Source organism: Dendrobates tinctorius, unplaced genomic scaffold (genome assembly GCF_039654945.1).
Source record: "Dendrobates tinctorius isolate UK_male_01 unplaced genomic scaffold, ASM3965494v1 ptg000056l, whole genome shotgun sequence".
Lineage (NCBI taxonomy): Eukaryota > Metazoa > Chordata > Amphibia > Anura > Dendrobatidae > Dendrobates > Dendrobates tinctorius.
The window spans coordinates 21,276,255-21,294,283 of NW_027361724.1; the positions used below are offsets into that span (position 1 = coordinate 21,276,255).

At 45.2% G+C, this 18,029-nt stretch overlaps 1 protein-coding gene across 8 annotated transcripts in view; it reads left to right on the forward strand.

Moving 5' to 3' along the window:
* The window catches only part of AGAP1 (ArfGAP with GTPase domain, ankyrin repeat and PH domain 1), a 502,402-nt gene that overhangs the window by 309,291 nt on the left and 175,082 nt on the right, over positions 1–18,029 (forward strand). For all 8 annotated transcript variants that reach the window (XM_073577586.1, XM_073577587.1, XM_073577588.1 and 5 more), the window contains 2 exons: positions 11,512–11,639; positions 11,812–11,967. In XM_073577586.1, coding sequence (XP_073433687.1) covers positions 11,512–11,639; positions 11,812–11,967 — 284 coding nt within the window. The remainder of the gene's footprint in view (positions 1–11,511; positions 11,640–11,811; positions 11,968–18,029) is intronic.

The following is an 18,029-nucleotide window of genomic DNA, read 5'->3' on the forward strand; positions in this document are numbered from 1 at the left end:
ATGTGTAGTTTCTCCATTTGTGCAGTAATAAAATATAGTGGATAACCCCTTTAATTTGATTTGTTTAATTATACTCCGACCATATTCTAGCATTTATTTTCTAGCTTCTATAGCCAACCCTTCTGTTTCTAGTGAACCGTAAGGAGCTTTGGGGATGAAAGATCAGTTCAGTAGGACTCCAGGAGGTCGGAGTGCTGCGTTCCTAATATTAAAGCAGAAATGGGTTAGTGTCCCCTCTGAAACCGGCATTTGATAGATTTTATACCTGATCACATTTGCAGATCATTGTGTTATGCTCACATGCTAATAGCAAAAAGGCTACATAAGACGTGAGATTATTATGTGGGGCATCTGCTCCATAATGTTTGCGCTTCTCTTGATGTGCTTGTTTTGCAGGTATTACTAAAGAGATGCCCTCCATATTGTAAGGTGGAAATTTCCCAAAAATAACTTTGACACATCATAAAGACATACAGTGGCTTGCAAAAGTATTCACCCCCTCCCACCTCGGCATTTTTCATGTTTTGCTTCCTCACAACCTAAAATTTCACTGTTTGGTGGTTTTTTCTTTTTGTTGTTTTTCTTGGAGGGTTTGCATCAGTACATGTAAAGAACATGCCTACAACTGTGAATGTTTGGTTTTCTTTTTTTTTTATTGCGAAACAAACAGCAAATAGGACAAAATAACTGAAATCTTCAGTGTGCCTTACTATTCACACCCAAAACTCAGTACTTTGTAGAGCCTCCTTTTGTGGCAATTGCAGCTGCAAGTTGCTTTGGGTAAGGCCCTATGAGCTTTCCACATCTTGGCACTGGGATTTTTGCCTATTCCTCAAGGCAAAACTGCTCCAGCTCCTTCAGGTTAGATTGTTTCTTCTTTTGAACAGCAATCTTCAAGTCTGACCACAGATTCTCCATTGGATTAAGGTCTGGACTTTGACTATTCCACTCCAAATCATTTACACGTTTCCCCTTAAACCACTCAAGTGTTGCTTTAGCAGTATCCTTTGGGTCATTCATTGTCTTGTTGGAAGGTAATTCTCTGTCCCAGGCTCAAATCACTGACTTTAACAGGTTTTGCTCAAGAATATCCATTTGTTTTGCACCATCCATCTTCCCATCAACTTGGATCGCTTTCCCTGTCCCTCCACCATGTTTTACTATGAGGATGGTGTTCTTGGGGTGATAAGCTGTGTTGGTTTGGCAACAGACATTGTGCTTACCTTAGTGGCCAAAAAGTTATATTTTGGTTATCTGACCACGGCACCTTCCTCCATACATTTGGGGAGTCTCCCACATGTCTTTTGGCAAACTCAAAACAAGCCTTACAATTTTGGTAAGTAAGGTTTTTTTTTTTTGCACACTCTTCCATAAAGGCCACCTCTATAGAGTGAACGGCTTATTGTGGTCATATGGGCAGATAATCCAGTTCCTGCTTGAAAACTCTGCAGCTCCTTCAGGGTTACCTTTGGTCTCTGTGCTGCCTCTCTGATTAATGCCCTCCTTGCCCAGGCTGAGAGTTTTGGTGGGCGGCACTCTCTTCGTAGGTTTGTTGTGGTATCATGTTTTTTCCATTTGCTTATAATGGATTTGATGCTGCTTCGGGGAATCATCGGAGATTGGGATATTTTAATATAACCCAACCCTGACTTGTTTGGAGATCTCCTTGATCTTCATGGTGGTGGTTGGTTAGTGGTGCCTCTTAATAATGGTGTTGCAGCCTCTCAGGTGTATATACTGACAGCCCATGTGACGCTTAGATTGCACACAGTTGGACGTCCTCTCAATAATCATGTGTCTTAGGGTCCCGTTACATTTATCGATGCACCAGCGATCCCGACAACGATACGACCTGGTCAGGATCACTGGTGCATCGCTAAATGGTCGCTAGTGAGCTGCCAAATAGGCAGATCTCACCAGCAACGCAGCAACAATCCAGCGATGCTCGGCGGTCGCTCCTCCCTGTCACACAGCAGCAATGACTACTTCCGCCTGCGTCCATGCGTCGCTAGTCGGCGCCAGCGGGACAACATTGATGAGAAAATGGCCCAGGACGCTCGAGCGCGATCAGCGATATCCAGCGGGGGGGGCCGGTCGGAGGTAAGTGTCACATGTAGCGAGATCGCTAGCAATATCGCTCTGTTGCGTCACAAAATCGGTGACGCTTTAGCGATATCGCTAGCGATCTCGCGATGTGTAAAAGGCCCTGTAAGAAGGTAATTGCTTGCACCAGAAATATGTAGTGGCTTCATAGCTACAGTATAGGAGTGAATATGTATGCACATGCCAATTTTTAGTTATTTGATCCCATAAATTTAATTTATGCCTATATTTTTCTCATTTCAACACCTTAGACTTTTTAGTGGTGATGCATCACACACAAATCAGACTACAAACACAGGTTGTATTGTAACAAAATAAGTAAAAAGCCAAGGGAGGTGAATAATTTTGCAATTCACTGTATGTCAGAAGTCTGTGAGCTCTGACATCTGAACCTAACTTGGTGCTTGTTAAATTTGCAAGTCTCAGCAAAATGCTCGAAAGGACTATGGACACCTGGCAGTCATCGCTTAGGCCTCTTTCACATTTCAGTCTTTTGACGTCAGTCGAAATCCGCCGTTTTTAGAAAAAAATGGATCCAGTTTTTTTCTCATAGACTTGCATTAGCGACGAATGGCTGTCCGTTGCATCAGTCATTTGATGGATCCGTCGGAATTTCAGCGTCCGTCGTCTGGATACAACGGACATAGTAACGTTTTTTGTCTTCATTGAAAAGGAGGATCGCAACGGATCCGTCGCCGTCCGTTGTCTGCTATAATGGCCGCCTATGGGCAGCGGATCCGTCACAGACAGAATCCAGTGACGGATTCCGTTTTTGTAAACTTTCTTTCTTTCTCTTTCTCTCTCTCTCCCCCTCCTTTTCCATAGTTCTGTTCCTTTAAATTTCATACACTGCTGTGATGGATCCGTCAAAAAAACGGATCCGGTGCATCACTTTTTTACCAATCTACAACGGATCCGTTTTTTCACACTTTGATGGTTTGGAACTGACGTCAAAAGACTGAAGTGTGAAAGAGGCCTTAGGACTTCTCAACAACCTTCATGCCTAGGAGCCGTAACCGTCGTGCCTAGGAATCTTATCCATCGTGCCTAGAAGCAGTATATTTTTGCTCCAAAAACGAAATTGGATCCCAGCCTAAAAGATCAAAAAGTATTTTCCACAATTATTTTTGGGACTGACTCCCCCTCCGCATAGAATAGGTTCCCATCTTATCCTTGCTCTAAATCAATATTCTCCAGTTTATTCTTGTCAATATGGTGTTGTGCTTCAATTTGTCTGTGTCCCAGAGGTTGCATCTTATCAATTGTGACATGCCATCACTTTATAATGTGAGTATAGCCTTTTAATGCTAAAATGCTACAAAAATGTTTTTCTGATTTTAGAGGGAATCTGTCTGCAGGTTTTTGCTATATAATCTGAAGACAGTAGGTGATAGAAGCTGAAACACAGATGTCAGTGTTGTGTCACTTATTCCGCTGTGTGCTGCTATTTACATACAATGGAGGCTGTATCACTAGGACATTATAGCTGCTAGGATTATCTGCCTCAGTGCCAAGTTGTCCGACCACGCCCCCTCCTCTGATAAGCAGCTTGCTGTCAATACACAGTGTAACAGCCTGGTGTGGGCGGGGTTAGCTTTCTCAGCTCTGCTTCATGCAAAATCTAAAAGCTTCAGTTGTGTCACAACTACTGCACCCAGTAAGCTAAGTGATACATCGCTAAAATCAGGGTTTCTGTTCCTGCATTATGATCTCAGATGAGGTAGTAAAACCTTGTAACAAATTCGCTTTAAGTGTGGTCTCCAGTTTGATAGCTGTCGTTGTGTAGCTGAAAGGTGTCATTGTCAAAATGGCAACAAAAGTACAATATAGGACCACAGCGAGCAACATTTTTGTAATGAGGTCAGCTAGTATTGGTAAGATCCAAGTGACTGTCAATCATAATAATGCACAGCTGTCTACCATTCCTATGTGCGGCAATACCTACAGTGGACAGCAGATGGGGCTGTTGCACTTCGAAAGAAAGGGAAAAAAAAGCCGATTTGCTGAGGTTGGTAATAACCCATGAAATAAGTAGGCAGGAGCCAGCAGGCCATGTCTTGTAACCTTTGAGGTATATTAATGTGCCCTCTGAGCATTCCCTGTCTGTCTGGATGAGTTTTGAGTTGTACAAGGGTGAGAGAGCTGCAAAATGAAGCTTCAAAACTGGATGTTAATGGTGAATGTGGCATAATCCGAAACCCATAAATATTCCAAACATGTGTTGATGAGAAGATTTCTAGGTGCATTTAGAAGAGCGAAAACTTCTCGCTCCATCTTCCTACTGAGACTTAGTTGTGGCTATACAGATTAAAAGAAATGGCATAGTGGCGATAAAGGTAGTGGCAGTGCCAGGCCCGCGCCAGGCTCGGGACACGTCGTGCAGTTTATTACATGCCTATGTATGCTCTTCAGATTGTCACGTAGACCTGCGTGCAAGGATATGGTGTCCCGTTTAATGTAGAGGAGTAACATTATAAACTTTACCAAGGCGACAGCACGGGGTTTATAAATCAGCAGGAAAAGGAATAAAAGGGTGAATAAAATGGTAGTAATGGTTATTTTCGCACTATTAGGACCATGCAGAAATGAACCAGCGCAATTCGGGATACCGACGTTCATCGGGGGCGTCATTTCGCAAAATGCTAGGGTGCCAACCTCTGCTGCCAGGCAGGGTTTAGGAGTGTCGGCTAGGGACTTGATGGGTCCGTTTGTTTCACTGTCTGGCATACGTTAACTAACCCTGAGAAGATCCTGAAATACCCGGAGAGTTATCCTTGTGTTTAATATACAAATAAAAGTCATTTTTTAGGGGTCTAGATTTTTTCCTGGTTTTCATGCAATAATGAAGCATACACGATATATACATAATGATCCGCTAGTGGAGAACTAAACCTAAAGTCTCTGTGCCCCCAAAGGGAGTCTTGCATATCTCTGGGTGGCCACAGTCCAGAAGAGAGCGTTCCTTTCTCGTTTTTATGAAAAGAAAAAAAAAAAATGGAAAAGTTGCATTATTATAAGGTATGATAAAGTCTCGTAGATGTCAAACACTAATTAAAATGATAGTAATTAAAATGATAGTAATTCTGCATACGGTACGTTACATATATAGATGCGTTATTTTTTACTACATTCTTTCCAGAAGAACATCTTTATGTAATTTCTTGTGTGGAGATATAGATAGATTATATGCCAGTTTAAATGTCAAACTTCTCCAGGCTGAAGAGTAAGCGATCAGTATGGCCCGTCACCAAAGGTCTCTAAAATACATACACACGTAGGTGCACTATTTACATCCAATATGTATATCAAATAATATAATTACATACCTATATGCCCTATACTTTTGGTGACAGGCCATAGTGATAGCTTATTCTTCAGCCATGAAAAGTGCAACATGTAAGCTGGCATCTGGCCTGTGAGTCTGGGACATCAGCAGCTCCTTGCAGGGCTTCCCTATTGAAGAAATGGTCTTTTGTGCATTAAGCCGATCACAGTAGTGATTCTAGTCTGTTTTACCATTGTCCACCCTGGATATCTGAGGAAAGGGATTAATGTTCTGCTCAGTTCACTGGAAAGAAACAATAAAACATCTGAGCCCAAACCTCTGCGTTCAGATCTGTGATGTGGGTAAATCTGATCATTACTGGACACTTAGGGCTTCTGTTGCTAATACCATCATGTGTGTATATGTGTGATAGATAGATATATATATACCGTATATATAATTCCCATTCTATGTAAATAAAGACAATATGCATTTGCACATAAAGACACCTCTCTTGGGATATGTTCACACTGAGCGTTTAAGTGCAGTTTGTAGCAAAATCTGTGCCAAAATCTGCATCCCCTGTAAACAAATTTCCCATTCATCTCAATAGCACCTATAGTGTACATGGCGGGATAAAAATGCTGCCTAGTCGTAAAACGCGTTAAAATATGCTCCTCTTGGCATGGGTTTTTTTATTTTTACATTGTTTTTATATCAGATTTTTGTATCAAACAAGTCCACGTCCAAATATATATTTTTTTTATTTTGGAAAATATTGGTATATGTTATGCAACCAAATAAGGAATATAGTTACCATGCTAAAATATGGATAAAAAAATAGGTAATTTTAGTTATTTTATTAAGTCTTTCAGTTGCCCTTTATTCTGTTAAGTTAGTGTTTTTAGTGTTAATTTATTTACTATTTGGATTTTGAGGATGGAAAATTCTGAGCCGATCACGGTAGCAGCAAAGTGACCGAGGTGTAAAAACCTCATCTAATTTCTGTTTTTTGCTTGTTTTTTTTTTCCTGTGCCACTGATTTTTAAATCCACAGGATTTCACTGTGGGTTTCACACTTTGCAGTGCTTAGGATGAAATCCATACTACATATGTTTCGTTTTTGTTTTTTTCTTGGTGACTTTTTTTCCATGAATGTAAATTTACGTATTGTATTTCTGTCAAGCTTATCCACGTTTTTTCATGCCAAATCAGCAGCAATAATCGGCACACTGTATATTCATTATTCTGGGCAGATTTTTTTCAGGAGCATGCAAATGGAGTATGAAATGACTCATGGCAGAATGTCAGCACCTTGGCCGAGGAATCCACATTTGAAGACGACATTCACACACCCGTGAGACACGGACAATTTTTTTCCCCATCCGTCATCCGTATTGCATCTGTGTTGCCTCTGGGTTTTTTTCTTTCGTTTCTAAACGCTAAAGCCGGTGGTAACCTATCTGAACATTTATTAATCTATTGACTGTTAGTGAAAACAGATGAAACACCGATAGAACATTGAAGTAAGCGGCAGGCCTTCAAAGTCTGTCTTCTGGTGTTTCATCCATTTTCTACAGCTCCCCAAAAACTTTAATGGCAGAGTCTGACTCGCAAAACGGATGAGAATAGGACCTGATCTGAGCCCCACGGACTGGACACACTGACCCGGTTTTAAAATTGATGTGTACGGACTAATGTTACGCAGCGGGTCCAATAAAAAGATGTACGTCACATGGACGCTTACAAAAGGTGCGTGAACGTGGCCAGAATCCTGAACGTGGAACCATGGGGATGCGGATTTGTGATGAAATTTCCTGCATTGAACATACTGGACACCATTCACTAAAAAGGATGTGACCCTAATCTACATATATGAGGAAAACATCTGTATAAGGCCCGGATCACACATGCGAGAAACTCGGACAAGTCTCACATGTTAATACCTGGCACTGCCGCCGTCACTCAGGAGCGGAGCCTGCGGCTCCATGTATTGCTATGCGGCCGAACGCTCCACTCAGGGTGCCGGGTATTAACATGTGAGACTCGTCCGAGTTTCTCGAATGTGTGATCCCGGCCTTAGTTAGATTTTCAAATTCCTAGATTGTCAATTCTGCCATTGGTCCTCGGCTTATTTACACTGTGAATTTTGACCTTTTGCAATGCATCCTTGACTAAGGGCCCCGTCACACATAGCGACTCACCAGCGATCCTGACAACGATATCAACTTGTCAGGATCGCTGGTGAGCTGTCAGACAGACAGCTTCACCAGCGATCAGGACAGCGACTCCCAGCGTGCGGCATCGCTGTGTACTTAGTGACCAGCGCGCTGATGCAGGGAGCTGGTAACTAAGGTACACATCGGGTTTCTAAGGGGCATGCGTCACTTAGAAACCCGATGTGTACCTTAGTTATCAGCTGATCGCTGGTCTCCCGCCTGTCACACGCAGCGAGATCTCTGTGTGACGGGGCCCTAAGGCTAGGTTCACATTTGCAGGCCTGCAGACGTATGGCTTAAAACCATAAGCAATCGTGTGCCATACGTCAAACTAATTTTCTCTGAATTTCAACATATTAAACACGTAATACGCCCGTATAATAATATTTAAAATAAATATATACAATTTTTTCTTTGTTAATACTATTTTTTTTAACTAGTTTGAATGAGAACAGTCATGAGATACTAGGGGTGTGGTATTACCTTTGTATTTGTCCCTGGAGATGGTGTTTTTGTTGCGTCTAGAGAATTACCGTAAACCTTTGTAATGAATTACAATGAATTAATGAAAAATAAATAAAAAAAGTATACTTTTTAATACATTTCAATACATCTCGCATTAAAAATGGGGATAAAAAACTGTTTTCATACTTGTTTTTTCCTTCCCAAAAGTAAAAAAAAATCGTCAACTATTTTTTTGGAACTTTCAAAAGACAAATGCACAAAAAAATGCAACTATGTAAACCGGACGAAAGCGTAATGAAAAGAGCATGGTTTCTTTAGTACTACGTCTTGCTCACAGCTTACACCTGCTGCTATCTTTGTTTTGTTTTTTAAGATCCTTTTTCAGGTAGATTCGAGCGACAACTATTTGTTCGGAGAGTTTTGGTCTGTCGCCCGTTTAAGAATTAGCTTTTCCATTACTTTATCCATTTTTGTACAACTTTTTCCTTCCTAATGTATCAGCCGCTTTTACATACAAAGTGATCTTTTTCTTCTCTTTTCTTTTTTTTTTTTTTTGCCAAACAAAAATAGCGATCATACTTGTAATCACTACATGTAAATTACCCAGGCTGGGGAAGGATATACGGTAATATAAACTATTAATTTGGAGCAAGGAAAGAAACTTGTGACCCGTTAATCTATGAAATGGCAGTAGGATGACCCCTGCCCGTGTGTGAGATTAGACGGGTACGTTTTGTAGGGCGCCGTGTGTCATGGTGAATATAAATGTATATTCTTCTTATATCTGCCCGTGCCTATACATAAATATATCAATCAATATCCATCCGCCTGTCTATCTAGATCACATTACTATGAAGCCGGCCACTATATTAATTACATATTTGTGTGACATTCTGTCTCCAGCTGACTCTGCTCCTATTTTCCTGCAATTTCCCATTAAGTGCCATATAAATCCATAAACGTGGGCTATTAGGATCAGCTCTCTAGATCAGGGGTAGGAGGACTTTCCTCCTCAGCTATAAATCTCTCCGGGCGCTCCGAGCTTCGTCTCTAAGATCTGTCCCCTGGAAACAGACGTTTAGCAGGAAAATTGCTCTGAGAAAAGGCAGCTTACATTTTTAATATAATCGTGCTGTAAATTAACGCAACGGTGGTAAAGAGGGCGAGAGGTGCCGTGCTGTCAAGTGTTGGGCAGAAGCCGCCCTGTCCGGCAACATTTAGCGCATCTCTGTCTATATTTGATTTTTTTTTTTTTTTTTTCTCCGCAAAATAAATCTGATGAAGACGTTTTCTCTTTCCTGTTCCTATGAAAACAGCTGACGGCTGCCCTATTAACCCTTTATAATGAGCACTTGCACCTGATTGCATGACTTTGCCCACTAACCCCTGGGGGGTGTCACAGATTGAGAGGCATTTGAGAGGTAACCATCACCCTGTTTTGTTTTGGCGTAGACCTGTCTCCCCCCCCCCCCCCCCCCCCCCCCGGAGAATCTCGCCCTCCTCTGATCTGCTGTGGGTGACTTTGTCCCATACTGAAGGTAACAGCTTATTACAAGCACATTTAAATCCCCCCATTAATAGGAGCAATTAAAGAATAGCTCCATTTCCAGCAAATTAACAACCCGGAGAGGTAATTGCGACATAAATGAAGATAAATTTGTTTTAATGTTGCGAGAAAGGGAGGGAGGCCAGGAGAGAGTGTCAGGTTTTGGGAGGGGGGGATGTTTTATGGCTAATGTAGGATTCATGGTGCTGGCCGAGCAGAGCTCAGGGGGCAATGGGGGCGGAGGACTGTGCTCCAAAAACTATGGATGGGCTTAATGCCGCCGCTTAAAGGTGCAGTCCCGTATAAGCCGGACCTGCGCTTTATGAATTGCTACCTTTTCTGAGGATCTTTTAATATGAAATATATATATATATATATATATATATATATATATATATATATATATATTAATAGATTTAATATTTCCATAGATGTGTACACGCACACACACACACACTGGACTCTGATTTGTTATATACCGCGTTTACTTCCCTTGCTAATGTTTTCTTCCTATTCTTTTGTATTTTTTTTTTTACATTTTTTATCCTATTTCTGTAAGTACTAGTTGAGGAATGAGAGCGGATGTTGCAATCGTTTCTGCGATGATCCTAATGTTTATTGCTCCTAGTAACATGTAAGGCTCACACACCGATGGTATATGGGCCCTGTTTAGTCCTGGGCTTGTCCTCTGTATACCTCATACACTCCGTTGCACACCCTTGTATATATTTACCGTACTTGCTTTTAGCGGTAACTATATCTATACAGGCTATGGCGTTTGCTGGCGTTGTACCGCGCTCTGCCGTGTGCATGAGCTCTAATTCCAATTATTATCCAGTAGTATGAAGAAGCCAGAGGGGGAGAAAATCTATAGAACTAGTCTAGACAGCTGGGAATGATTACTGGTGCAGGTTAAGTATTACCATTGTGAGGCCGGGTTCACACGAGCTTATAAAAAAAAAAAAAATCATCTGCGTTTCATCCCAGGTTAAGTATTACCATTGTGAGGCCGGGTTCACACGAGCTTATAAAAAAAAAAAAAATCATCTGCGTTTCATCCCGAAAACTCAGACGATTGTTTTTCTCACTTGTCATCCGTGTTCATACATCAGCAGTTAAAGCTTATAAGAATAAATACAGTTTCCTGCGTTAAAGAATTGCAGTCTATCCTTAAAAATTGGATGTTCTTTATGGAATCTGATTTATTTATTTTTTGTACATCCATAGACTTGACTGCATGCGACTCATTCGACACATGGAAGAAATTTGCGCATGTCGGAATTATTTTCCTTTTCAAGGGCAAATTCTGTCCTTGGAAAAGGAAAAAAAAAGCGCTCCTCTGCATTGTCCCATTGAATAACATTGGTTGAATGACGGACAACACTTGTGTGAATTGACACATAAAGGAGTATTCCCATCTCCAAAGATTCTACCCAAATATGTAGTAGGTGTAGTAATAATATTAGCAAATTGCTCCAATTATAAATGTATGTATAGTTCTTCTGATGCGCTATTTCGCTTACCTCATGTGCAGGGCATTACAGGTATCTATGGTTACGACCACTCATAGTGACAGTTGGCTTGTACTGGTCGTAATCGTGGATATAGCCTAAGCTGCTGCAATGCCTTCACATGGGGTAAGCGATATGGCTAATCAGAAGAACTTTACTACATTTTTAATTGGAGGTACGGTATTTGCTAATATTCTTATTATTTCACCTACTACATATTGGGATAGGATATTGGAGATGGGAATGCTCCATTAAGAGTGAGGACACCTTACATGGCTCTGCTGTCTGTGGGTTTACATGTAACCGTTGTTTCTAAGCTATATATTACATGTTCTAGGTTAGTTTTACAGTTCTACAGGAACCATTTTTGGTTAATTGTGTTGGTCTTCTTTTTTTCCGCAGTTGCCCAGAAAATCGTAGCGACTCGTAAGAAGCAGCAGCTCTCCATTGGTCCCTGCAAGTCTCTACCAAACTCTCCCAGCCACACGTCCGTGTGCTCAGCACAAGTGTCAGCCGTACATATTAGCCAGGTACGTTCTTATCAATTTGTCACAATCTATCAAATTGCTACCAACAAACGGCTGTCCAAGATATACTGTTAGTGTAGCAAGTATGGGTGGTGTTTCCATATCAAGATACCGTCGAACTATTAGTCCCAGCATGCACATTTTTGTAATGCCCTCTTATGATCTCTTTGCACAGACCAGTAATGGAGGAGGCAGCCTGAGTGACTATTCTTCATCAGTCCCTTCCACTCCCAGCACTAGTCAGAAAGAGCTGCGGATTGATGTACCCCCAACAGCTAGCACGCCTACTCCGGTGCGCAAACAGTCGAAGCGGCGGTCCAACCTGTTCACGGTAGGTACACAGCACTTGGATGAACCTGGCGGACATGCGATTAGTGCTTGTGAAACGACGGAGGTGAAGCAAAGTCATGACTAGGTGTAACCACAATTGGTGCAGGGGTTGCAATTGCACCCACACCCTGCAAGCCTAGTGGAACCCCACAAGACCCTTTTTCTTATGTAAAAAGACCATTGCAATTAAAGAGTTGCAATAATTTAATGCCCCTCTTGGATTTTCTCCATTGGGGCCCATGGGCTTCAAATTTCGCCACTGGTCATGACATCTATTTTATCTCAGCATAGCCAGTTTTCAATGCAGCGCTAAATCCCAAACTATCAATATGAACACTGCTGACCATTTTACACTTAAACCGCCTAGTACAAGCTTTGCCACCCTGTTTGTTTGCCGCAATTGTGGCTGAACTTGATTTTTTTTCTTTTTCAGTTCACACTGATTTCCACCAGGTGGCAGCAGAAAGCAGAAAACTTTCAGCTGGTTTAGGAAAGCCACATGCTATTGTACATAACGCCAGTGAGCGTTTTCGGGCCGCACAAGCGGAACCAGACTTTTATACAACTTGCATAACACGGGAATAAAAATAATTTAGTTTTATTGTTTTAAAATATAATTTAGTGTTTATAATGAAGTCATGACAAATCACTGGGGATGTACAAGGATATGTATGGACTGATAACACGTCCCCAGGGATTAACGGTTCAGCAGTGGGCTGAAGCTCTCAGGGATGGATACTGGAGTGATACATTTTACGGCTCCATCCTTATTATAAAGCTCCAATGTGTGAACATTCCTGCCGCTATTGGCCTCTAATACAAAAAATAGAGAATCTTGGTCAATATCCATTTCTTAATATATCTTAAATGTGTTCATTTATCTAAGACCGGTTTCGCACATCTATTTTCACGAGTACGGGGCATGATGTGCTGACTGGCCCTGGGTCAAGAGCTTCATGTATGCCTATGAGGATATTGAGTTTGGGTCAGGAGATCCACTGGCACTCCATGGATCACTTAAAGCAGGGGTCTCAAACCCAGCAGAGTAAATGGGCCGCACATAAAAAAAAATTTAAGCTGGCGGGCCACATTCCTTTCAAACTTAATACAGCCACAATTGATAGCAGTATCTTAAGGGGTTAAACAGCCGCGATCGGTGCTAATACCGATCGTGGCCGTTCAAATAGGTTGTCACCTGTGATGTACAGCTTACCTCAGCTGATGATCGTGTCGGCTCTGCATGTGAGCCGGCGCTATCATCTCGCTGTACACGCACAGCCAGTCACCTGCAAAATCCATCAAATGGGGGGAAAGTCACGCTTCCGCGCCCTGGCGTGATGTCATTACACAGCGCCAGAGGGATGTCATCACGCAGGGCCACAGCCACTACGGAGCGGCGCACTCCTACTCTCTTCTAGCGTGAGCAGTGGCGTAACTACAAAGTTATGGGCCCTGGCGCGAACTTTCAAATGGGGCCCCCCCATGCCAAAATACATGCACATCTCTGCTCAGCACACCTCGTACACGCACATCTCCACTCCGCACACCTCGTACACGCGCGGCTCCGCTTCGCACACCTTGTACACACGTGGCTCTGCACACCTCGTACACGCGCGGCTCCTCTCCGTCCACCTCGTACACACGCAGCTCCGCTCCGTACACTTCACACACACGGCTCCGCTCCGTACACTTCACACACACGGCTCCGCTCCGTACACCTCGTACACACATGGCTCCGCTCCCTACACCTCGTACACACAAACTCCTCCGCTCCGTCCGCCTCATACACACGGCTCCTCTCCGTCCACCTCGTACACACACGGCTCCGCTCTGTACACTTTGTACACACTTGGCTCCGCTCTGTACACTTCATACACGGCTCCGCTCCGTACACCTCGCACACACAAGGCTCCGCTCCCTACACCTCGGACCTCGCACACGCGCGGCTCTGCTCCGTACACCTCGCACACGCGCGGCTCTGCTCCGCACACCTCGCACACGCGCGGCTCTGCTCCGCACACCTCGCACACGCGCGGCTCTGCTCCGCACACCTCGCACACGCGCGGCTCTGCTCCGCACACCTCGCACACGCGCGGCTCTGCTCCGCACACCTCGCACACGCGCGGCTCTGCTCCGCACCCCTCGCACACGCGCGGCTCTGCTCCGCACCCCTCGCACACGCGCGGCTCTGCGCCGCACACCTCGCACACGCGCGGCTCTGCGCCGCACACCTCGCACACGCGCGGCTCTGCGCCGCACACCTCGCACACGCGCGGCTCTGCGCCGCACACCTCGCACACGCGCGGCTCTGCGCCGCACACCTCGCACACGCGCGGCTCTGCTCCGCACACCTCGCACACGCGCGGCTCTGCTCCGCACACCTCGCACACGCGCGGCTCTGCTCCGCACACCTCGCACACGCGCGGCTCTGCTCCGCACACCTCGCACACGCGCGGCTCTGCTCCGCACACCTCGCACACGCGCGGCTCTGCTCCGCACACCTCGCACACGCGCGGCTCTGCTCCGCACACCTCGCACACGCGCGGCTCTGCTCCGCACACCTCGCACACGCGCGGCTCTGCTCCGCACACCTCGCACACGCGCGGCTCTGCTCCGCACACCTCGCACACGCGCGGCTCTGCTCCGCACACCTCGCACACGCGCGGCTCTGCTCCGCACACCTCGCACACGCGCGGCTCTGCTCCGCACACCTCGCACACGCGCGGCTCTGCTCCGCACACCTCGCACACGCGCGGCTCTGCTCCGCACACCTCGCACACGCGCGGCTCTGCTCCGCACACCTCGCACACGCGCGGCTCTGCTCCGCACACCTCGCACACGCGCGGCTCTGCTCCGCACACCTCGCACACGCGCGGCTCTGCTCCGCACACCTCGCACACGCGCGGCTCTGCTCCGCACACCTCGCACACGCGCGGCTCTGCTCCGCACACCTCCGGCTCTGCTCCGCACACCTCCGGCTCTGCTCCGCACACCTCCGGCTCTGCTCCGCACACCTCCGGCTCTGCTCCGCACACCTCCGGCTCTGCTCCGCACACCTCCGGCTCTGCTCCGCACACCTCCGGCTCTGCTCCGCACACCTCCGGCTCTGCTCCGCACACCTCCGGCTCTGCTCCGCACACCTCCGGCTCTGCTCCGCACACCTCCGGCTCTGCTCCGCACACCTCCGGCTCTGCTCCGCACACCTCCGGCTCTGCTCCGCACACCTGCGGCTCTGCTCCGCACACCTCGCACACGCGCGGCTCCGCTCCGCACACCTCGCGCACACACACAAACTTACCCGCATCCAGCACCATGGCAACCAGCACAGACAGCAGTGTCCTGCATACACTGAGGCCCCTGATCATGTGACCCCTGGCTCCTCCCCCTCCTGTGACCACATCCCAGGTCCTGTGCACACAGAACAGCCATCACGCGCTCCTGAATGCGCGCCTTCCCCCTTCTACCTGCTTTAGGGAGTGAGACGTGGTGCCCCGCGGGCTACAGATGACTGCCTCAAGGGCCACGTGTTTGAGACCCCTGACTTAAAGTAACCGTCATTTTAATTTTTATTTCATAAGTCAATAGTACACATGAAAAGAAGAAATGTGGTCATATATCTGGTCAGAGAAATCCGCTACTTTCTCCGCCCGGACCAATCATTGTTTTTGAAATTCTCAATCCACAGGTAAAAACTGTGTTCGGTGAAGACAGATTGTTGCATAACTTCAATAGGAGATGGCAGGTGCTGCCGATAAGATTCTACGGAGAAGGGAGGAGGAGGGTGAAGTGTTCCCCATTCAACGCCCTTCTCCAATTCTAGTCTCCATAGAATCTCACTGTCGGCAACGCTCATCTGTCTCCGTAATGTAACAATCTGTCTTCACTGAATGCAGATTTTACCTGTGAACGGAGAATTTTGAGAATGAATGATCAGTCCTGGAAGAGAAAGAAGCAGATTTCTTTGAGATATATTACAAAGTTTCTTATTGGCATGTGCACTACTGATTTATGAAATAAGGCTATGTGCACACGTCCGGAATTCCCGTGTAGTTTGTGTTTTTTCTGCATTTTTTGCATAAACGCTGTAAAAACGCATAAAATAAGCAACCCATTGTATTCAATGGCATTCCGCACATGCTGTGCTCATGCTGCGTATTTTTCCGCTGCAAAATCGCATTGCAGAAAAATCCGCAGCATGCTTATTCTTTGTGCGGAATCGTGGGAATTCCGCACACATAGGAATGCATTGTTCCACTTACTTTCCACATGTGGCTATGCCCACCGTGCACAAAGGAAGCGGAAAATGTGCGTATGGTACCCACGGTCTGGAGGAGAGGTGGCAGGCCCTGGGTACCATATCTCTGTAAAAAAAAAAAAAAAAAAAGAATTAACGCCTTAACGATCGCCGATACGCCTTTTAACGGCGGTAATTAAGGGTACTTAAACCACAGCGCAGTGAATTCACTGTGCTGTGGAGTAAGTAAATAGCGCCCTCCAGTGTCGGATTTTCTCCGGGGTCTTGGCTGCAGGGGGTAGCTAAGACCCCAGAGGACATGAATCGGGTCGGTTTTTACCGACCCCGCTTTTGTGATCGCCGTTATTAACCCTATAACGGCGATCGAAAAAAAAAAAAAAAAGCAGCGATTTTGCATTTAAATTCTCTTTCCTCTGATGTGATCGCACATCAGAGGAGAGAGAAATAGGGTCCCCAATCCCCCCGGTACCTCTCCGTGCTCCAGGGTCCCCTCCCGGTGGTCCTGCGTCCCGCCGGTGGGCGCCGCCATCTTGGATCCGGAGAAAATGGCAGGCGCATGCGCAGTGCGCCCGCCGGGAATCTGCAGGCTCTGGCTGGCAGGTTCCATTCATTCATTTTGATCACTATGATAAAATATCATAGTGCTCAAAATAAAAAAAAATAGAAAATAACCCCCCCCCCCCCCCGTTTATCACCCCCTTAGTTAAGGAAACATAATAAAATAAAGAAAATATTTTTTTTTTCATTTTTCCGCTAGGGTTAGAGTTATGGCTAGGGTTAGAATTAGGGTTAGGGGGGATTAGGGTTAGAATTAGGATTTGGGATTAGGGTTAGGGGTGTGTTGGGATTAGGGTTGGAGCAATAATTGAGGGGTTTCCACTATTTACCAACTTTGGGGGTCTAAAAATTGGGGGGCTAAAAAATCACTTTTGTGGAAATAAAAAAGACTTTTTATTTTCACTGCTCAGCGTTATAAACTTCTGTGAAGCACTTGGGGATTCAAAGTGCTCACCACACATCTAGATAAGCTCCTTGGGGGGTCTAGTTTTCAAAATGGGGTCACTTGTAGGGGGTTTCCACTGTTTAGGTACATCAGGAGCTCTGCAAACGTACATGACGCCTGCAGACCATTCCATCAAAGTCTGCATTCCAAAATGGCACTCCTTCCCTTCCGAGCCCTCCCATGTGCCCAAACAGTGGTTCCCCCCAATATATGGGGTATCAGTGTACTCAGGACAAATTGGACAACAACTTTTGTGGTCCAATTTCTCCTGTTACCCTTAGAAAAATAAAAAATAGAGGGCTAAAAAATCATTTTTGAGGAAAAAAAATGATTTTTAATTTTCACGGCTCTAGGTTTATAAATTTCTGTGAAGCACTTAGGGGTTCAAAGTGCTCACCACATATCTAGATAAGCTCCTTTGGGGGTCTAGTTTCCAAGATTGGATCACTTTTAGGGGGTTTATACTGTTTAGTCACATCAGGGGCTCTGCAAATGCAACGTGACGCCCGCAGACCATTCCATCAAAGTCTGCATTCCAAAATGGCACTCCTTCCCTTCCAAGCTCTCCCATGCACCCAAACAGTGGTTCCCCCCCACATATGGGGTATCAGCGTACTCAGGACAAATTGCACAAAACCTATTGTGGTCCAATTTCTCCTGTTAGCCTTGTGAAAATAAAAAATAGCGGGCTAAAAAATCATTTTTGAGGGGGAACAAAAATTATTTTAAATTTTCACGGCTCTACGTTATAAACTTCTGTGAAGCACTTGAAGGTTCAAAGTGCTCACCACACATCTAGATAAGT